Source organism: Gavia stellata, chromosome 3 (assembly GCF_030936135.1).
Source record: "Gavia stellata isolate bGavSte3 chromosome 3, bGavSte3.hap2, whole genome shotgun sequence".
NCBI classification, from domain to species: domain Eukaryota; kingdom Metazoa; phylum Chordata; class Aves; order Gaviiformes; family Gaviidae; genus Gavia; species Gavia stellata.
The window spans coordinates 68,271,564-68,294,669 of record NC_082596.1 but is presented as its reverse complement, the minus strand read 5'-3'; the positions used below and the strand labels follow the sequence as shown (position 1 = coordinate 68,294,669).

General features: G+C 39.9%; 1 protein-coding gene across 1 annotated transcript; it reads right to left on the bottom strand.

Moving 5' to 3' along the window:
• Positions 1–116: 116 nt before the first annotated feature.
• Positions 117–19,390, bottom strand: SLC39A6 (solute carrier family 39 member 6). Its single transcript, XM_059836094.1, has 10 exons — positions 19,363–19,390; positions 17,410–18,138; positions 15,918–16,098; positions 15,474–15,643; positions 13,960–14,172; positions 12,307–12,376; positions 10,689–11,066; positions 3,342–3,422; positions 1,181–1,371; positions 117–546 (listed from the first exon to the last, which is right to left on the bottom strand). The coding sequence occupies exons 2-10, from the start codon at positions 18,127–18,129 to the stop codon at positions 394–396; spliced, it is 2,157 nt and encodes a 718-aa protein (XP_059692077.1). The 5' UTR covers positions 18,130–18,138; positions 19,363–19,390; the 3' UTR covers positions 117–393.
• Between the last annotated feature and the right edge of the window lie 3,716 nt (positions 19,391–23,106).

Below are 23,106 nucleotides of genomic sequence, written 5' to 3'. Positions count from 1 at the left end.
TGATTTTGATTGTGCTAAAATAAAAAACACTGTTTTATTTCTTTAAACCAACAAAACCATTGAAGTAAAAAAATGTTACTTATAATTACAAACAGTGAATAAATTTACTAAAAAAACCCCTAGCCCCCCAGACAATACTTCTTTAACAGATTTGGCACTTTAACCATGTTTTACTAAGTACAACTTTCCACAGTACCATATGCAATGCTAAATCCTAAGTGAAAAAACCTTACAGTGTTCATTTCTATCAGGGGGAGAAGGGAGGGACACAACAACGAAGCACACCAATAAAAATATCTAGTCTATATCAAACGTACCTCTCCATTAAGTAATTCAATAGAAAAAAACTACCACTTATAATTTAACACCAAGCTCTCTTGCTGGCAAACAGGATTACAGGTTTATGCTGAATACAATCTTATGTTCAAATACGGAGATAAGCAGCATTATCCCAAAACCCAACAAAATCCCAGCGTTCTGTAACAGGAAGTATCCCCAGCGGCTACATCCATGATCACTGGCATCATTGTGGAGCATTTCAGGCACCTAAACAAACAAGAAAGTGTTAAATGCCTTCAGAATAAACAGTTACTTCAAACCCAGTTCTTCAACCATGAGGCCTCAGGTAGTGGAGCCATTTACTCAGGATATGATTATTTACCAAGTGATTTACTCAAGCCACACCAAGAACTTTATTCTTAAGATAGTCAAGCTTTCACAAACATCCACCAAATACTTTGTACTCCTGTACCAACATGCTTCTAAGGTACAGTATAGGTTTTAATACAATTCTGCCTTCATCCTAAGAAGCAGTAATGATTTAATGCAAAAGCCGAAGCACATTTGGTGGTGCCAATAGTCAGTAAGACTGCAAGTTGCACACTATCTGCTATACTAGCCACTGCCAGAAGCAATCTTCTTCCTTTACTTCTACTGTTAACTGCCTCTGTTTAACAACTAAGGGACAAACAACCTCTGTTCATAGAGTAATCTAAATAAAAGCATTCTTCCACCTGAAGATTTAACTGAGCACTTACACTGTGTACTCATTAGCACCTTCAAGTGTAGAGAAAGTTAATTGAGGGAGAAAAGATGGAAGAATTTATTTTGAGATCAAACTATAATTAGCATTAATTCTTAAACTATGTTGCATAAAATTCAAGCAGGCCTAGCCACTTACCATATCCACAAGAGCCACATACATGAACAAGCCAGCAGTAAGTGCAAATATCCACATTGAAACATTATCTGCATAATGACCAATAAGTATCCCAGTCGCCATTCCAAGATAGGCGAGCATAGCTGACAGAGCATTATAAAGCACAGCTTGCTTGACAGTCATACCGGCTTTTAGAAGTACAGCGAAATCTCCTATAACAGGGGAAAAAATAAAGTTTTCATACTCAGATTGCAGTATTCATGAGTTCTCCTCTTACAAGATTACTAAGCTATTTTTATGCTGCTGTCTGCCTTATTTTTTTCCTTCATAGTATCAGAAATCACTGGGGACAGAAAATTAAGAAGTGCACATGAAGAACAACACAGTAGCTAACATTGTAAGTTTATAACCTTAAAGTCTTCAGATTTTTGGAAGAAGCAGTTTTTAGTGTAGTTTGCATTTAAACCAACACCGTAAAATACTGCAGTACCCCATACGCGTGAGCATTCTAAAGAAGTCTCTAAAATAAAATGTTCCCATTTAATTGCATAAAGCAATGGTGATGATTCCATTTATTATCCTGTAACTGCTCTTTGTACTTTAAGTCTAGCTGTGTCATAAATTTAGAAATAATTTATTAATTCCTGTAAATGATCCTTAGCATCTTATTTTTACTTGAAGGAATGATAGCCTACCAGCCAGAAACAGGTTTTCCATAATTCAAAATAGATTTTTGTTTAGATAAAGTAGATCTAAACCAGTAAAATAATATAAGTTTATTATTTGGAAATAAAATGGATTCTATATAAAAACATAGGTTACCTCCAGTTAAAGTAAACAAAAGCAATCTTCAAAACTGAGTTGAGTAATTTGTTACAACAGATGAACCAGTATGTTACAAATGTTTAGCATTAACAACAGAATGATCCTATTTTATCCTCAGCAAACTTCAGCTAGTCCCATTTGTTTCAGTACTCCTATGCCATTTCATGTCCCCTGTTAAAGAAGGTATTTCTAGCAAATTTTCTGTGCTGATTAAAGAAGCATGATTTAAGTTTTAAAAAGATTTTTCTTGCTTCCAAAACCAACAGAATAGTTGAATCTAAACTTATCAGAATCATAACATGAATTTATTTTGTATATTTGTACTAACAACACTTAGTACATGTAATTAATACAAGTTCCATGATTCCCGTGGAATTTACATTAAGACGAACAAGACTCAATTCCTCCCATGTCATAAAACCAGGTACATCTTCCCCAGAGTAATGTATTTCTGTGTAACATTATTGTACAGACAGATGAATATATCAAACATTTTATTAAACGTTTAATAAATAGTTCAATGTATACACATACTGGTTTACTCCAGCATTCTACTGTCTATAGAATTAAACCTAAAAGAAGTGCAAGCAAACTGTTCTTTCCTCATTCTCTACACCAGGTATGACTGTGGCCATGACAGCTAAGAAAGAAATACCAGTTGCACATTCAAAATGATTCGACAGTTGGAAAGATCAGCTTCATTCCGAGTTAAACTAAGCAGCTACGTGCTGTTCTCATGAGCTGCCCTGCAAAAGAGCCAAATACTAAACTTATAACGTAAGACACGTGCATTTCCATAAGAAATTATGGTAATGAATTTAAATCACTTGAGCTTGAAAGAAATCTCTCTCCGAAATAGTTTGTCTAAGTAGTTCCAACTTTAATTTAGAGCTACAGAAGTTCTTTGCAAGACTTAATGAAAAAGCAGCAAATATTATACAGAAAGGAGTTTGACTAATTGTTGACCTTCCTTTTAACAGCACAAACACAAGAATAAAATTAAACAGAGATGTGAAAGGCAAATTCTGACATGCATTCTCCTGCAATTCACAACGTACGTTTCAAAGGAGAATAAAAACTACAGCTGAACTATACAGAACAAGTTGTAAGTAACTGCAGGAGATATGGAGTTTTAAACAAAGTAGCTGAAATATTTCATTTTTAAAAGGAAGATTAATTCACTTAAGAAATAAAACAGTCTTTAAGTAAGTTAAAAGTACTCTTGAGTAAACAATCTGACACAGATAAAGTTCTCTGATCAAATTTTACTGTGCCCCAGAATAAAATAATTTATGATTCTCCAAAACACACCTGTAAGTACCTATATCTGCAGCATATGGAAATATTGCGGTCTTACCTAACTCATGAGGTAATTCATGGCAAAATACAGCCACAGAAGTGCTTAAACCACTAGATAACCCTTCAGTAAAGGCTGCTCCTATGAAGAGACAGGGAGAAAAATAAAAACATAACTGCATATTCACACATCAAGTGCAGAAGCATTGTTGCATATGCTTGTATCAGATTAGGACATACTAGTTTCACTCAAATTTTTCTTATGCTTGTGGAAGCATTTAAACTTTAACTGAACAGTTGTTGTTTATGATTCATAAGTTTCAAAATCAGAAGCAACACAGAATCCTCCAATTAAAGCAAACCAAATTTCACTATCTTATTTCTGAACTAAGCCCAATACCTTTCAAGAACACAACCCTCCCAAAAAAAAAGCAAAAAAATTGAAATATTGTCAGAAGAGACTTTTTTTTAAAGATACAAAGGAAAGAAGGCAGCTCAACTGCCTCTGAGAGTCAGGCACTGCGAAAAAGGGAAACCAACTCAACAGTAAGAGAAGCTGTATAGTCATGTGAAATCAGCAGTGAAAGATTGTGAATTCTAGGCAGCTTGCACATAAGTGAACTATCATACTTTAAGTGGAGAAAAAAAACATCACAAAACCCCCTTAAACTAGTCCAACAGTCCTCATCTTTCTTGTTTTCTCCACTCCTGTTGCTTGCTATTTTTCTATTTGGCAGCAGCTCAGGAGGAAGCAGCACACAGCAGGGCTGAAGAGCTGAACCACAGCTCTCACACAGCACAGGAGGTCCCCAGCTGCATGGAGAGCCTCACTGAGGGGTGCAGCAGAACCACATCCAGTTTCCTCTTCAGCTGCTACCAGGAGCATGCCAGCAAACAAGGTGCAGTCAGAGGCACGAGGCCATGTTGCAGTAGCTGGCACACAAGGGACCCAGGAGTACTGCTTACAGAAGAGCTACAATGGCAATGAGACCACAGGAGACAATCCCCTCTCTCTGCTGGGGTCACCACCCCAGTATTCCAGCTGCCTCTACCCAGATGCAACTCCTGAAGGTGGACACTGCTATGCAGGTCTTCATCTGCAAGAAATGACTGATGCTCCTCCCTGCAGCGACAAAAACAGCAGCTTTACCTCTGGGATGCATGCTGTGGCACTCAGCGAGGGAGATGCAAGAAGTAGTAAGCAGGCATCTTTGTATAACAGATAATGAACAGGGGATTGAGAGGGTCTTCAGAAGAGGTTCTACAGAGGCAAGAGCCCAAGCCCCTTCAGACTAAAGAAAAAGGCAGGACCAAAGTAGCACTGGAACAGGAAACGTGAACTCCCAGATGGGTAGTATTTGAAAATAGTGAAACTTGGCAACAGGAAGAACCCTCCGTCCCCACTTGCAGCTGCTAATCTAAAGAACATGGTCATGATCCTGGCAGCAGCAAAAGGATAAATGAGTTCTGCCTAGCCCAGAACATTCATTCAGCACATAAGACTAGGGCCAGCAATACAAAAAGAAAGGAAAGATTTTTAGTGATAGGAGATTTCCTCTCATGCAGGATAGAGGGCAGAGGCAGACCTACCGACCAGAGCTACTGCCCAGGGAAGCCCATTGCTTGCCTGGAGCCTGCCTTGATGATGCTGTGGAGACAAAGCTCATTTGGTCTTTCATGGATAGATACAAACTGCCTAGAAAAGACAGAACACAAGTAACTTTTTTTTTTGCACCTATCTACATAAAGGAGTTCCTTGACTGCACAGAGCTCCAGTATAAAACTACATATGAATGCAGTTCCTTGTGCCTATTTAATCTCTTGGTCAAAATCAGAGTAACACTACAAATATGACTAAAAACCACCTAATCAAGAAAAGGTGGCAGCTAAGGCGACCTATGAACCACAGAAGACATCACCATTCACATGAGATCTTTCAGCTGTGAAGGTAACAGCATTGGGCACACAATCCAGGATGTTCCTTAATTGTGTTGGCAATGGTTTCCCAATAAAATTATGATAGAAGAGTCAGCCAGGACTAGAGTTCTACGTGACCCGCTGCTCACAAATGAGGAAGAACTGATGGCAAATAGAGCAAAAAATGGCATCTTGAGCTCCAGTGAGCATGAGGTAACTGAGCTCAGGATACAGAGCAAGGATGGGAAAGGAAGAAGCAGAATAAGGACTCTAGATTTTAATGAAGCAGACCTTGGGTTATTTAAGGAATTGCAGGGTAGAATACCCTGGTAAACAGTCAAAGGGGAAAAAGTGCCCAGAAGAAGTGGCTGATTTGTAAAGCACGCTGACAGTGCACAAATGAACTAACCTGTTTGTGCAGGAACACTAGGACTTCCAACAGAAGATACACCCAGCTAAGCAGAGTGTGTCTTAATGAATTAAGACTCAAAAAGGAAGCACACTAGAAACAAAGACTGGCAACAAGGAAGATAAAAGAGTGGAACAAAAAGGAGGAAGACCAAAGCCCAGCTGGAGCTAAGACTAACAAGATGCCAAGGATAACAAGAAACAGTTCTACAGGAATGCTAGCTGAGAAACAAGGTTCAGGAAAAATTTGGGTCTGTTGATGGATGGGGAAGAGAACCAAGCAGTAGACATAAGAGGCTGAAGTACCAGCACCGGCTTCATCTCAGTCTTCATAGACAAAGCCAGATCCCAGCACCATTCCAGAAAGAAAGGGACACTGAACAGCAGAGAAGCAACAGTTTAGAGATACCTAGAAAAAACTGGAAATGCTTACATGCATCCCAGGATGGGACTCACCCAAGGGTGCTGACAAAGTTGACTGATATGACTGCAAGGCTGCAGTCTACCATCTATGGAAAACCATGGCTACAGAATGCCCCAGTGGAACTCTGGGAAAAGGGTAACATTATTCTCATCTTTAAGAAAGGCAAAGAATAAGACTCAGAGAACAGTCAGCCTCATCTCAGTTCCTGGAAAGACCATATTGAATATCTTCTTCAAATCCCTCTCCAAACACTTGACCCAGCTTGAGGAAATAACTGACTATAGAGATGGCAACAGCAGTGAATATAACAGGACTTGACTTTAGTAGGATTTCTGATACTGTATCCTACAGCAGTCTCATCTGGAAGCAGAGGAAATAGGGGCTTGACAGATGATTGCACATTGGCTGGACTGCTGGGCTAACAGGGCTTGATGGCTGGTTAGTAACAAGTAGAGTTCACAAGGACAAATACTGTGACCCATTTTCTTCAATATCTTCACTGATGATCTGGATGAAACAGACTACAGCATCAGCAAACTTGCAGATGACACTAAGTTGAGGGGCATGGGCAAGAAAGTAAGGGCTGAGTTGACACATCAAGCACTACAGCTTTAGACAAGACAGACCATGGTAAACCTGAAGACTAGACCAACAGAAATCTTATGAAGTTCAAAGAGGAAAAGTGAGAAGTTCTGCACATGGGGCAGAACAACCTCATTTATTAGTACAAGGTAGGAACTGACCGGCTGAAATAGCAGCCTTCCCGAAAAGGATGTGAGGATTATGATGGACAAGTTGAATATGAGTCAACAGTGTGCTCTCATTGCAAGTACAGTGAACCACAAACTGTGTAGTCATAGGAGAAGCAAGGCCAGCAGACTAAGTTCTTACCCTCCTCTGCTAAGCACTGGTGAAGCTGTTGCTGGGGTTCTGTCCACTTTGGGATGTCCCAGTTCAAGGTGGATATAAATACTGTCCAACAGAGGCTGACAAGATGATCAGAGGTCTACAACATAAGGCCTAAAGCTTGAGGAAGCTAGGTATATTTAACCTCCCCCTCCACCAGACTAAGGCGTGGTCTAACAGCAGCTTCTAAGTACCTTTAGTGCAGTCACAAATACGAAGAAACCTAACTCTTCAAAGTAGTGACAGATGACACAACAGGGGGATATACTGCAAATCACAATTTGGGACCTTTGGGCTGGACGTAAATAAAACTTTATTAAGAGACAGTAGTGCAACACTAGAAGAGGTCAGCCACAGATGCGGTGGAATCTCTCCATCTGTGGAGGTTTTCAAGGCTTGGCTACGCAAAGCGATGGCTGACCCAATCTAGTGTTCCCAAGAGCTGTTTCAAGCAGAGGGTTTGACTAGATGACCTCTAGAGGTCACCCATTTCTAGGACTATTTGTGAAGTCTAATTCAGAGATGCAAAACATGCAAGACAAAAGCTGTTTTGACTTGAGCCCTCAGCAGGAGTGTTTTCCACTGCACTCTAAACATCACAGGAGTCTACACAGTAATTAACAGGTAAGTGACGGGAATTACTGCCACCTGACTAGCAAAAGAGGTTATTAGTCATCACCATCAATCTTTTCTAGGTATCAGTCTGTTTCCACCACCTCCAAACACTGCTTTATAGTTTTGGAGTCAGGTTTTGAGAGACAGACAGGATAGCTACAGTTATCTCCTACTAAGACAGGAGAATTCATCACCATTCAATCAGGCTTCAGTTTCTGAGGAGACTAGATAAGTAGAGGAAAGCAGAAGGTAATTGCCTTCTCCCATGCCTGCATCCTCAATAAACTACAAATTCCTCTATATTACTCTCTCTATACAAGGTTTTCCCAGTTTTATTGCTTATTAGAGGAAAACTAAAAATACAAGAATCCAGCTTAATCACACATGATAAATGTAATTTTGGGACCACAAAGGCAAGCCAAACAAAACCTGACTGCTTTGCAAAGTACCTAGGTGGCTGATATGGCTGTATACCGTACAGATACATAGCAACTAAAGTACAAGCTTAAATTACAGGAATATCTACTTTTATTTTTCACTGCTAAAAAGTTGTCTTGAAACATTAACAAATTGAAGACTACATTAATATATCTGGTATTATCCCCTCTTGAGAAGTTGATTTAATAGTGTCATGGTATCTTAAAATATACTTTTAAGACATCACTTCTCTCAAAAAAGAGCTAAAGAAAAAAATATATATGCAAGATTAGTGTAAAAATAGTGTTCTACATTTTAGTTATTTAGTTGAAGCTACACAGAAAAGTTCAAATCACAGAAGATCATTTTGTACAAATTAGTCAGATGCAACTGTTCCATGCTTTAATAGAAAAATAAGCATTTTTAAAACTTATTCCTATATAATTAGCACAACAGATTTGAGGAAAAGAAGTAACTGATGGTAGTTATGAATAACAAATCGCATTAAATGAATGAACTTAAGTGAAGGGTTACTCTGGCTGAAGCTATCTTTACATAAGCATTCACATCTTCATTGAAATAAAGGCAAAATACTATACAAGTAGTATACCAGTATACTGGCATTTTCACAACATCAAATTGATGTTTTTCCATAATAGTTTTGAGCACATCCAGAACTGAAGGAAACCCACACTTCCATTAGCCTGAACAAGCTACACAGCAGGACTCCTAAAAGCTATTGCTCTCACTTGTTCAATAAGCCATTATTAACCTTCCTCACACTTTTCCCTTCATAACTATAAAGTCATAGCTCCTTCCCAAATCTCCCTAATGCTAAGAGGTAATTGATTCTGCTTGTCATCTGTATGCAAATCCTCCTCCTTCTACCTCATTTTCACTACTGATCTACTCGGAAATTTACATTCCATGCTTTAACTTTCATCAAAAAGGAGATTAAATCAAATGTCTCTTTTCACATTATACTCTGAACGGACTGAATCTGAACAACTGCAAATACTGCTGTAAGAAAATAGTTATTATTGGGTTTTCTCCTCAAACAAGAATGAACTTGTTTCTACAATAAAATTTACAGAAAGACTGATACTGCTGAACTGACCCCAGTATGCTATACAAGCTAGAAATTAATCCAATACCTGTACAGATTAGTCTTAAATACTAAAGTCAAGATTACAAAAGACTAGCATAAGAATTGAGGATTACTGATTTGATTTAACCTCCTGTAACTTAAATTTAAAAGGTTAAAGTAAAATACCTGTAGTCTAGCTCTCCTTCTAGAAAACACAAGTGAGTTGCCAAACCTGACCTCCCTGCCAGAAGTCCAAAACATAATATTCAATCTTATTTTGGGGATAAAGAAATCTTTTCACTGAAGCATTTTCAAGAAAGCCTGAAAAACTACAACATGGGGAAAAATAGGGACATGAACAAAAAAGGAACAAAAAAGCTAAATGTTCTGTTTACATGTAAAATAACTGTTTATAGCAGTTTAAATTAAAAAAAAAACAAAAAAAGGACTATTGCACTCAACTTTAAGAACAAGATTTGGAGTAGAGCATGACTGGTGTTTAAGAAAATAATTTTTTTTTTTTTAAGTACTTTTCCAAGAAGAGAGACTGAGCACAGCACACCGAGCATCTGAAGGAATCTACTTATGCTACACTCCTTTAATTGATATATACACTCTTAATAAAAAAATCTGCATAAAGGAAATATATAGTGATTTTATTGGTATCTTCTCCATGAATCATATTTCTGACAGGTAATAGCTAACCAATGTCCTATTAATTAATGCCCTACTCACACATTCCTAGGATACAAAAAGCAGCACAGACCTTCTCTGGAAGGTTAGTACAAGCACTAGGAAGAACTGCAATGCTGCTCTTTAGTGGATGGTAAGATCTGAGAATCTGGATGTGACAGGACAGCACTGCAGAAGTGTAAAAGCACCTTAGAGAACACAATGCCTTGGACCAAATTCATTTTACAGTAAAAATGAATGCATGCCTACCTCCCACAGCACAAAAATCACACATACATATTGCCTAACCCATTTAGGTAATCTTCAAGCTAAAGCAGATTGAAACCAGGGTCCCATCTCCCTGCTCACCAGTGCTCTGGGGAAACTTAACACATGATGTGTATCCAGGGCCCAGTACAGGGAAAGCCAGACATGCAAAGTATAGAACCTGACCTTGCTGTGTAACAAGTGAAGCAGGAAAAGAAAAAGAAATAAAGAAGCCAATGATACCAGTGGCCTGACTGAAGTGGAAAAACCACAGTTACTTTATACATGACCAAGACGACAAGCTTGTCAAAAAAAACCAAACAAACAACTGCTGAGCACTTGCAGGCATTGAAATAAAGTCAGCTCTAAGTCCTAAATACTGTTTTATAAGCCTAGTTTTAGTTTTGAAAAATGTTAGCTTTAACTTTGCTAAAAGTAGAAAATAAAGTAAAGTTTATAGATTTCCTAAAGAAACATAGTTGTAAGCACGTAATTTCTGTTTCATTTGTCACTGATCTCCAGGCTATTAAACTGTAGTTTTTTCTTACTCATTCAGAGTTGCTATCAAATGAAAGTTTAGGCTTCAAAAGATCCACCACTAATCAGTTATGTTCCTAATAAAGAGGTAAGTGACAGCACAAAGACTTTGCTGTCCTCACATGCAACAAAGCTGCAGTGTCCAAGCTAACACTTACCAATTGCTAGGCCATCACTAAAATTGTGTAGTCCATCTCCCATAATCACCATCCATGCCAAAGTTGCTATCCCTGCGTCCTTCAGTTCTTCACGCGAGTAGCGCTGGCTGTGACTGTGGGGATGATGGTTCTGATGATGATGGTGATGCAGAATATGATGGTAGTCATGGTGGTGATGACTAAGATGATCTGTCTGTCCTAGAGTATCGTGTAAGTGAGAATGACATTTGTTTCTACAACCCCTGGATACATATTCGTTGTCCACCTCCTCTTGATGAGAATGAGCTATCATCACTTCTTCTTCTTCTTGTGCAGTTGGCTGCTGAGAAATGAAGGGTGATGGATCTTGAGAGTCTGTCCCTAAATATCCCTCAGGCCCTGTTACAAAAACCCAGAGTATAATATTATACATTTTTAAAATCACTGAGGAAGCAAAGATATAATAAACAAGTTGAGTAAGCGATGCAGTAAAGAAGAAACTATAAGAAGTCTACAACTTGAGACTGACACCCCAGCTTCTTGTACCAGAAGGTTTTTTTCCAAGGGTTTCCACAACTTATTTTTCTTTAATCAGATTTCTGGGATAATTCTCAACAGTTCAAAATATGAAAAACCTTTTTGTTTCTGTCCCTTACTACTGAAGCAGCCCCTACATTATGGGCACAAATGCCTCCTAAAACGTAAAAAAGCATGAAGGCTGTTAGTTCAATTGCTTCGGAAAGACAAAATGTCTGGCAAGCATATGCCATTTATTCATCTTAGGGCTGAAGAATAAGAATGCAGAAGAGGACTACATTAAAGATAATTTTGGAAACTCCTGTATTTCATATAAATGCAGGAGCTTAAGTTTGAACACCTGAAAAATAAACACTGAAAAATAAAGTCATCAACCATCAACACAGACCATGAAACATCCTCATATAAACATTAGTGGCACACTACGGTTGGTTATTTTAACTAAATCCGAAAACTTGCTAAATTCTTCCCCTGCAATTAAATGAATACATTTTTTTCCTGCATTACTGACAACTCTTTCATTAGTTATAAAATTATTCGGAAAAACTGAACACCTCTTTTAGCTACAAGAGCTAACAAGTATCTAGTGAGGTGTGTTTTGGCTTACAGCTTGATCTTGGGGACACATGATCATCTGCAATCCAAATACTTGAAGTAACCTCTAGGATTTTAGATTATCAGCCTTATAAATAAATAGTCAAACAAAGTCCAGACTTAAGACATACAGAAATCTAAATAATGGATCATGCATATAACATCTAACAGTCTAAAGAGAAGGCACAGCTGTACTTGAAACAGGCACAGCCAGAAGAGCTTCACAGAATGACTTTGACTTCTACTGTTAAATCCAGAATTAAAAGGCTTACGGTTTCAAAACTGTGAATTCACTACTTCCAACCTACCGATCCTTTTTAAAGGAAAGCAACAAATAGAGCTAGTCCTCTACATACCAATGCACAGACAGGTTTTGTTTTGAAAAGAATTCAAGTAGGTAGTGATCCAACCTACAGTAAGAAGCAGATCTTTGAGCTGCCATCAATCAGATATTTTGTGGCAGCACCGTTTAAAAAAATAACAACTGCGCAATATTACTGAGACTTACGATCATCTGCATCTAACTTTTCTTCATTCGCTGAAAACTTCTTACTTTCTCCATCATCTTCGGTTTTTTTCTTATTCCAAAAGAAAATACTGTAGTTATGAATATTTTACTTATTTTTCAGGATATACATGAGCAACATTATAGTCACAACATTTATGCAGCCTGCACAGAAAGAGGACAACATGGAAGCCATATAAAGAGTGCAGAAGAGGAACATAAGAAACTCAGCTAAGTACAATAAGACAACAAAGGTTCCTCAGGCTCCATAGGAAGAAAAAAAAAAACCCCACAAAAAACAAACCCACATGCATAAATACTACATTTTTGCAGGTGGAATAAGCAGAGGGGTTCATCTGAGAAGCAAAACACGTCAAATGCTGAGTAAAAGTTATTCCACTAATTTTTCTCCATTGTTATGTCAGCATAATGTTTTTTTTCTAGTGTACTGAAGGAAAACCAAGCAAAATCTCCAATCATTGCTCACTAATGTCTGTATCACAACAATTTACAATCAGTGACTCTGTATTTAGAAGGATGTAATTAGTCTAAGAGGAAATCTCTTCCTCCCAATGGCTGAGAGAAGGACCCAGAAAATACTTGCTTTGCTTGGAACTCTATATCATTTCTTGGCAAATAAATGTAATTAGAGATAGGGAAAGCGGTCGTGTTGCTCACGGTTGGTTTAGCTTCAGTATAAACCCCACCAACACAACCTCCCGTGAGTGAAGTCAAAGAGCTTGCATGGCATCTGCTCTGACACTGCTGCCTTAATGACCAATTTAACAATAAAACTAAACAGAGATTATCAGTCATTGTGGTAGCCTAGAAAATAGCTATTTTTAAGCTAAGCAATTAGTAGTTTACTAACTTTCTTCAAGCAAAGTTTAAGATATCGCCAGCTTTTACTGTATCTTTTTTACTGAGTCAACATTACATCATTGTTTGTTCCTGGGTACAGTTACCAATAATTGGCAAGTTACCAACATTTATGACCCGCCAAAATTCAGTTATTATTTACCTTTCACATAAAAACCAGCATAGTAATCTGAAAGCTGTATTGCTTTTCTTTTTGGGGGGAGAGAACGGAAAGAAACGAGGGGCTTGGCAGACTGTGTTTCCAAATGAAACGCTATCTAATGAAGTCACTTTCTACAGTGTAACTGGATGCTTATTTGTTAACTGCTTACTGCCATCCTTACCTGTTTTGTCCAAGTGCCCCCCTCAACAAGAGTACAATAACTGTACAAGGCCATTTATTTCATCCAGTATGAGAATTAATAATAAAAACATAGTTATATAATCGCCTTGAGATGTCTGAAGGAAGTCAATAACAAACATTAGCTTCTTAAACCACTCTGTTAAAACAAAGGGTGCAATTGGATGTTTGCTTATTAAACAATTCATTGTAGTGTCAAGTCTGTACTATATGTCTGGTTAAGGAAATAGCTCAGAGCTCTTCCATAATAGGACCACACAAAAAAGTTATCATGTAGCTTAAAAGTATACGTCACTAATATAAATGAAATTATACCACTAATCAAGTCAGCAATCACTATTAAATCCAGACAGATATATGATACTCAAAAGGTTTTTTGTAAGTATTCGGAAATGATCATGCAATACAATATAGCTTCAAAATAATAGTTTCTCTACCTTTTTCTTCTTGTCTTTAAACTGCTTTATTAAAGTGATCAAATGCTCCACCAGAAACATGAAATACAAGCCTCCAAGTGCTGTAAGTCCCTTCCATGTAGAATCCAGGTAAGCACTCTCCTCTATACTTTGAAAAACAAGATGTTTGAACATAGAGCCTTTGTTTTGTTCAAGCAGAGGTTTTTCATGGTGATGGTGATGGTTTCCATGAGACTAAGGAAAGAACCAAATGGGGAAAGTCATTATATTAAAAAGAACCGACAACATAAGAAACATAGCAAGTATTCTTCACATTCTTTTCCTCAAGTCTGGAGTCCAGATTTGACAATTTTCAAGGGATAAATGATCTGTATACAAACTCAAACAATTATGAAGAAATCTGTTGATAGGAAGAAACATTGCAAGGAGTGAGAGTAGACCTGGTATTTACACTCACTGAAGCTACATGCATACTGCTCAATGCAAGATGTACAACGGCCCCCACAAAAACTCCTGACATTGTTAAGGAAACTGCATTTTAAGTAGTAGTCACAGGCAGCATACCAATTACTTTGCCATCTGAGACAGCTCAAAGATGACATCAAACACCTTTTTCTACAAGGAACTTAGCAGTAATTTTTTTTCTCTTTAAAGCAAGTTTGACATTCTTCCCCTCCTCACTGGCTACTGATATGTTCAGAATCGAAAAACTTCTAGGACACCCCACTCACACACGCTTAGATTTACATAGGCTTACATAGAAAATGCAAAATTAACTGAAAGGTAAAAGAATAACCTGACGAATTACAGAGAGGGCTCAGAAACCACCATAGGATCTGCAGTCCTTTTTATCCATCTTAATCTGAAAGCTGGAATAAGTTACCTTTGGGGGGTGGGGGGAGAAGGGGAAGCAGGGCAGGGGGAATGTCTGTTTAAGAGCTTCAAGAAAGGTAGATATTTAGCAATCATATTGCAATTCCATTGTCCTTATTACATAACAGCAATATGTAACTCCAAAGTCTGTCAAGTAATTTTTTCCCAGGACTTCAGAAATGCTTTATTCTGATCAAAAAATTACAACGGTTAAGCAATCAACATAAGTGGCTGTTAACAGAAAATAGTGGATTATCTATTCCACATTTCAAGTGTACAGTGAGCGATTTCCGCTATCTATAAAGTTCATTAAACTAGAAAAAGAAAATAAAAAGGCAGCATTGCAGTAAGTGACTAAAAACATTTATGCAAAATTTTTGCATGCAAGGAACAATGAGTGATTTGGCAGCATGTATGACTAAGAACAAGAAATACATTGAGGGATAATGGTGTGAAGTTCTTACACTGTAAGATTGTGAAATGATTAATACAAACAGTTCCAAATGGGAAACCTTTCCATCAAATAATCTATTTTACAAGGTTGAGAAATGACTCACCAAATAGTTATTAATTAATAGGGATTAAATTTATCGCTAAGAAGTACAGACAGGTGTCAAATTCTCTGCTTTGAGATAATGAATGAAACAGTAATTAATACTTACATGTGGAAGGAGATGTAAGAAAGCATCTCCACTCAGAGTCCCCACAGCCAATGCCACAAGGAAACTTAGAAGAAATTTGAAAAATACCCGGTTCATCAGCGGTACCAATATAACACCCAATAAGGAAAGAAAACTGATGACAGAGATGGATATAAAGCCACCAATCCAAGCTGGTAAAAGAAAAAAAAAAGGAAACATTAACAAGAATAAATAACAGCTGTATGAGATTTTGTTTGCTTAACATTCCTGTTATCAAACTCTCCCGATCATTTGATTAATCAGATGTTAACAAATGGTAAGCCACAAAGATTTATCTCTAGACATGGTCAAGTGCCAAAAGAAAATTACAAACTTCTTTCAACTTTGAAGTATGTTTCTCAAATTTATAACCAACATAAATGGGTTTCCAGTAAGCTTTTATTCCATGTTAAAAAAACAACCTACCTATTTGCAGAGAGTAACTTTTTGGAGGAGTTTCAGCTTTTTCACTAGTTGCATGGACTATGCAGTATTTGCCATCGATCTGATTAATAAGAGCTGGACAGAGGTAACTAAATTCTGTAGCAGTCAACAATACTTGAGTGCCTATTCCATGGGACTGCATCAGTTTTGACGCACTGGAACACTGTGGAAAGACACATGTGTTAAAGATTAACCAGAATCAAAATACCATGATATATCTCAAGAGGCCTACACATCACATTTTAATTGAAATGCAGTGGCACCACCTGAAAAAAGCTGTATCAACAGTAATTAAAAACTGGTAACAAACCAATTTAGTAAGAACTGTACCTCCACTCCTCTTCTGGCCCAGAAAGCTAGTTTGGGAGTCCTGGTAGATGACAGGTAACTATCACTCATTCTCAGCACAGGGGGGTCAGATGGTTTGCTGTGCAAATAGAAAAAGCCTAACACTTTTCACCCCATTTTAGAGGCCATATAAGGAAGTAGTAACAAGGTTAAATACCTTTTGGTTTAAGTGATTACTATGGAAAGTCTTATACAGAATGTGTTCTGCATACGCTTCCTCCAGTAAAGAGTTCCCCACTGTACAACCTACAGTCTCGCTGGGTTTAAATAACAGTAGTACTTCTGCTCCGACTGTGCAGAACACAGTAACAACTTGTGAATTCAGCACCTACGATCATACACTACACAACACCCACTCCGAATTACCTGGCATAGCTGCATACATTATGATCCCAGAGAGACACTTTCTTTTTAAAGCCTTTAACGGAGAAGGATCTGATTGTGCAAGAAAACTCTACAACACAACTACAGACTTTATCAGCACTAATTTTTAGTATTTTAAGTAACAGATAACATTTTGCAGCAATCTTTTTTACAGTTGGTCTCTACATACAATCTTAAAGAAGACGGGGAGGGAGGGAGTTGAAAGAGGAAGGTGTCAGTTACTTCCCTGCAGTTCTATACTATCTGCCATAGGATTATCTAACACTTATAAGGCAGTTTTGATAAGAACAACAGTACTTTAACTAGATTTTTTTTTTTTTTTTTTTTTTAACTTTCACCACATTATTAGGAAAACAAGTCAGATTCTGGCTTTAAGGCAGAACAGCAAGTTATAAATTTGAAGTGGTTTTCATTTTTAGTATAAAACAATAAATTATTTAGTATAAATATACAAAACCAAGGGTATGGCTATACTTAATATAAGTACATATTTCTTTTTAGGAAAAAATTAAAAAATGAAAATAACTAGATTGCATATATATTTTCCTCTGAGCTTGTGAACATAACACAACATTCGTTCAAAATATTAAGTTTCAAGGAAAGTTGTTTGTGTGTGTTTTGCTATGAGTACTGTTATACCACAAAGCTCGTACCCGGTTAAATGCTAACCACCTGACAAATAAGCCATAACAACATTCCCGGAGGATCTGGATTCCCAAGAGTACAACAGAATCAGTCTCACCTCTTGGGTATTTTGGTTTTTCAGTTTAGAATACAGGTAACTTCCTCTTTCCAATTCCTTTGGAGAAGCATGAGATTCATTTCCTTTGCTGTTAGCAAGCCAGCTTGCATTGCTTCCACCTGTGACATTAATGGTATTAGAGCTAGTCAGACCTAAACGAGGAACTGGCTTGATTTCCCCAGGTTGCACATTCTGTAATTCAGAGTGGCCATCTGCAGGAACAGTGATGATAGATGCTGCTATTTCATTAACAGCGTTCTTGCTGCGTACGAAGTTCTGCTGATGCTCTACATTCTCTACTTTATGAGGTTCCTTTGAGTGACTGTTCCTGTGTTCTTTTTTAACATCAGAGTCATGGTTTGGACAAACAGTCTTCTCAGAGTTTTTACTCAACGAAACATGATTATGATGAAGGTGATGATCATGGTCATGATCATGGTCTATTTTAATCCTTTTCATTTTATCTATACCTATGTTCTGGAGCAGTTTTCTAAACCCTTCAATCGACAGAGAGTTATTTTCTCCATAACGATGAAAAAGTTCTTGAAGGTGAAACTTCTGTATTAATCCTGCCAAGTCAATATTAATGCCAGCTGCCTTTTCTGGAAAAGTTCTCTCTGGTGTATGCACAACAGTAGCTGTCTCCACTCCATGATGATAGTTTTCACACAGTAGTATGGAAAACAATGCAAGGAAACTGACCGACACAGTACTCTCCATTGCAGTTTCCTTTTAGCAGTGAAAAAAATACAGAAAAAGAAGAAAATCTTAACAGTTTGCATAGCACTGATCACATCTTCCTCTGTAATAGATGTTCATTAAGTTGCTTAAACCAAAGACACCCACAACAAACCAAAACAAACCCTGCTCAAAGTATCAATGCAGTAAGAAGAACCATTTAAATTTCTTACACATTCAGTATTTTTCCAAGATGCGTGGCCTCAGGTAACAGGAGATGAAACTGCATACCACAGTGAGGTCACTGGCTGTAAACACCCCCAGGTCTAAGCTTACCTCTGTTTAGCTTGGCCTGAGTCCGTTTTCTAACACAAACTAAACAATGAGAGCATTCTCAAGGGTGCACCAACTGAGCTCTAGGTGAGGCTTTTCTTGTGCTTAAGAGAAGCCTTATAATTTCACTCTTAGCAAGGAATAGCTACTGTAAATTGTATATTCCTGCTTTAAAAAAAAAAAATACATCAAAAAATCCTTCCATCACGGGATTTCCCAAAGCTCTTGGCAAGCCAGCAGGGTGAGTCTTCAGCACTCCACGAAAAACATTTTTTATGCCATCACATTCCATCTGTGTTTTAACACTGCTATCTTATATCTCCTTCATTAGGCATGCAGACCACTGCTGTGGGCCAAGCGTTCACAAGCATGAAATTTGTGTGGTTTATTCCATAAATACTCCAGCAAGGCTACGAATTAACGGATATTTAGGCCGCGTGCAGGACTATGTCAGAAGGCTGCCTTAGCCCTTTTTCAGGGAGGCACAGTGAACATAACATAAGACAGAAAACTTCATAGTTTTCAGTAAGGCTATAATCAGCCTGAAAAACCCAGCACCACCGCCGGGACCCGCAGCAGCACGAGCGCTCGCGGTCCTCGTCGCAAACCCCAGAGGCCCGCCGCCCCCCAGAGCGCCGAGGCTGCGACCGGGCCCGGCCCGCGGCCCCCAGCGAGCACAGGCCGGGAGGGGCGGCCCCGGCGCTTTCCGGGCGGCGCGTGCCCGCTGTCCCCCGGCTGCTAACGCATGCCGGGGGCGGGGACGAGCGCAGCCCCGGAGCGATGCAGCGGCCGGCCGGGCCCAGCGCGGCCCCGCCTCACCCGGCGGCAGCTCCAGCGGCCCGGCCCGCCCCGCCCCGCCGCCACGCGGCTGCCGGCCCTAGCCCAATCATGAGGCGCACACGCCCGCCCCGCAGCCTGCCCGCCGCGACGGGAGGAGGTTACCTCGCCCCCCGACGGGACGGGCGCTGCCGCCGCCGGACCCTAGGCCGCCCGCTGCCCACGCGCGCGCGCCAGCGGCTCTCCGCCCCCTTCCTTTCCTCTTCCGGGTGCGGCGGCCGTCACGTGTCTCTGCGGCGGCCGTCACGTGTCTCTGCGGCGGCCTACGGGGAAGCGAAGTGGGTGCCACGTGGGGACGGCGGAGCGCGTGGCGGCGGTGGAGAGCGGGTGGCCTCGACGTCGGGTGGAACCGCCGCCGGCACTTGTGAAGGCGGCGGGGAGAGAGGGCCCCGGCGCGCCCCCGATCTGTCGCCGCCTCCCCTCGCAGTGCGAGTGCCCTGCGGGAGGGGGCGGTGGGCGCAGCTCTGGGGTCCCGGCGGTTTGTGCGGGTCTGTGGGGACCGCCTGGCCCAGCCCAGCCCTCGCCAGCCGCGGGGGGCACCCTTTGCCCGGAGAGCTCGAGGGGGCCCAGGAGGCCCCCCCCGTGTCAGCTGGGGTGAGGGTCAGCGGTAGGGAGGAGGTGACCTGAGAGGAAGGCTGAGCCCCGAGTTGCTCCTCAGAATGAAGGGTTGAATCACTGACAGTCCCTGCCTGGGACCCTGCTGTGATACATAAAAGCTTTACGTGCATAAGTTTAGTTATTTGTGAGCAGAGTTGATAACAGAATATTTTAAGACGTGTAACTTCTTGCCTGGCAACATCAAATAGGCCTTGAGATAGCTCGTTATGCCTCCTGAGTATACCACTGATAACAGGGACTCGGGACATTTGTGTCAAGATAGGTGCCAAAGAACTAGTTCAAACTGACCCTTTTGTAACATTCTGAGGCTAAAGGGTGGATGAGCCAATTCCATAACCGTGTATGGACAAAGGAAGCCCAAAGTTCAACTAGCGGACAGTGTGAGGAAGACTATGGACAACCACTGGAGGGTGAAAAGACCCTAACCCTAATTTTACTGCGCATGTTTGGACTATGCAAATTAATTCCGGGAACTCATCCACATAAGCCTGCCCTTTCCAGGAAATCTGATGAATATGTATGATTTTTCTGTATATGAACTGATGTACTTTGCTAACCTGCTGGAGCACTCATGGCGGACCAATCCCCAGTGCTGCCCAGCGCTGTGTTAAAGAATGCCTGCTTAATAACAAACTAGTTGTTACTGAGTTACCCCTCTCCGAAAACCGTCCCGATTGCGGGCTCGGTACCGACTTTGTTGTTTCACCCTATTTCCAAAAATACTGAAATTTAGATGTAGTGTTGTTCAGAAGTGGTTCATTGGGAGGTGTGAAATACTGCCAAGAGACTTAAAATCAACAGTAGATGAGAGAGCAGTACTCCCTGAAAACACAAGTCATTCTGGGCTTGCAGCCATGGTTTAGGTGAATGTGCTAGGTGTGGTGGCGACCCGTAGAGTCTTTGGAAAGGTTTTGTATGAGGACTCCCAGTCTTGAAAAGAGTATGTGTGTGGCAAGCAAGGACTGGAAGTGGACTGACTGGTTGTGAACAGGGGTGTGGGTAAATGGCAAGCAGTGTCACCCCAGTAGGGTATTGCAGTGAGCACTGTTTGGTTGAACCTGTCACTATAATTAATGATCTAGCAGAAGAAAGCTGTACTCTGTGCACGGGTGGACAAAAAAACAATAAGGAAAGACCGAGATCACCTCTGAGAAAGGCTTGAAACTTGCTGAAAACATGTTGCTTTCTTCTGAATAGGCATACTGTATTTTTCAGTTGTTGCTTTGCTGTACCACTTTTCTCAACTGGCCATGACCCTGTGACTGCTGTATGTCCCAGGCGTAGGCTCTCTTGTGTTTCCTCTTTCTTCCTCCACCACTTCCAGAGTTTTACTTTCTACCATCACATTGATTAATATTGCTAGTACAGTGGGTGCAGTTCTGCTTACCCATCCCAGCTGGATTTGGAATTTGGCCTCTTGTGTGGTCAATTGCCAAGGTTTTTCAGCTTGCTGGAGTGTGAAGGCAGCACAGAATCCTGCCCTAGGATCTGGCATTACTGATGGCTCCTGAATGTTACGCCAGCGACTTAACAGTCAAACCATTCTCAGCCATCATTCTCCTGCTGTCTGCTGCTCTTCACAATACCACCTTGCTCACCAGTCAGGAGGTGACAGATCTATCTTCTTTATGCCTAATACCTCCAACTTTCTGTTTGTGAGTTCAGCTGACTGAAGGACAGAAGGGAAATACGTGTTGTGAACAGCTCCAGAAACAGAGAGCAGCAGGTCAGAAGGTTACGGCTTTATTCCGTGCAGTAGCTTTTGAAGTATTGAAAAAATTGTGTCCCTCAACCTTACTCTTTTTTTTCCCATGGAGGAAGAGAGGCAGGCTCTCTTTTTTATAATGCAGGAGTGGGTGGTGTTGTTTTTTTAATGCTAATTCATTTTGCATGAATATTGCTTGCTGGATGCCCTTGTAATATATCAGTAATGCAACATTTATGCCTAAGACGCTAATAGTAGGCATTTGATTGTTGTAAATTATTTTTTTTTCCCAATTTTTTCAAATTACAGCTGCTAAATGACGGAGCCTGTTTTTCTAGCCTCTTGAATGCATCCACTGTCTCCAGCTGTTTCATTGTGTCAAATCTGCACTTTCCTCTCACATCTTGTCAAGGTCATTTACAGATCTAAGTGTCAGAGCGCTGGTCTCACAGAACAGGTCTTCAGTGCTAAAATGCTATCCTCTTTTTTCTATTTAATTTTAATTTGAGTAGGTAACACACATCAGCTAGGAAAAAAAAATGCTCGTAAAAACAATCCACCTAAAAAACTTATTTGTGGTAAAACTGGAGGTTAGATCTGTTTCACAGTACCTGAACTGATCTCAGTAAGTTTATCTTGTGGTAAAATTAAAGTGCTTTAGTTGGGTTTGCCCTTTCTGTTTTCCAGTGACTTAATATGAATGCATGTCCAACCATGAGCTCCAGAGTAGCTGTGATCAAGTAAAACAAGGGTCTTGGTGTCCCTTGTGGATGGTTTAATGAATGTATAAAAATCTCTCAACCTGTAGACAAACAGGAAGCATTATTTAGAGAGTCAACAGAGAACAAACCGGGAAGAAGTTCAACAGCTGTCTTAATCCATCATGGGACTGCATCTTAACTACAACGTGTAGCTCCAGGCTTCTATTTCAAAAAGGGTATGTTGGGAACTGAAAAGATCATCCTTGTTGGGATTTTTATGTGTTTTGTTCAGTTTTTTTCTATTCAGAAGGGCTTTTCAGGAGGTGACAGCCTTTTCAGCTTGGAGAAGAGATGAATGAGGAAGAATATGATGGAAGTGGAAGAGTTTATGAAATAATACCACCTGCTTAACTGTTGCGACTAGAGTTGCCCAAAAATTTCTTGATTGCTTTGCTGAGTATGTGTCAGGGCAAATGCCTTTAAACTTACCAGATTGGGACCAGTAATGAGCTGGCTGTTCATGCAGTTCTAGTCTCTTTGCTTGCAATTGCTAGCTATTGCAAGGCTTCGTCACAACGTGTTGTATGGGTCCAACATTACACATGTAGGAGGTGATGTAAGTGGGCAGGGAAGTGGCCCTGAGCATGATGCCAAGAACTGCTCTGCTGTGGTCCCTCTAAGCTTCTACTTCTGAAAAGTTTCTTAAAATTTGAGAAGTTTTATATTCCCTTGCCTTTTCATTGAGAACAGCTATGTGATTAAAAATACTAAATATATAAAAAAAATGAAAACTCTTAAAAATTACAAAAATATTTGTTTTAAACT

Excerpts from the sequence above, each read along its gene's own strand:
- SLC39A6 (XM_059836094.1), bottom strand. The coding sequence starts at position 18,129 with ATGGAGAGTACTGTGTCGGTCAGTTTCCTTGCATTGTTTTCCATACTA. Across the intron at positions 1,372-3,341 it reads TGAATTACCTCATGAGTTAG|GAGATTTCGCTGTACTTCTA; the intron begins GTAAGACCGCAA and ends CCCCTGTTATAG. Across the intron at positions 547-1,180 it reads ATGTGGCTCTTGTGGATATG|GTGCCTGAAATGCTCCACAA; the intron begins GTAAGTGGCTAG and ends TTGTTTGTTTAG.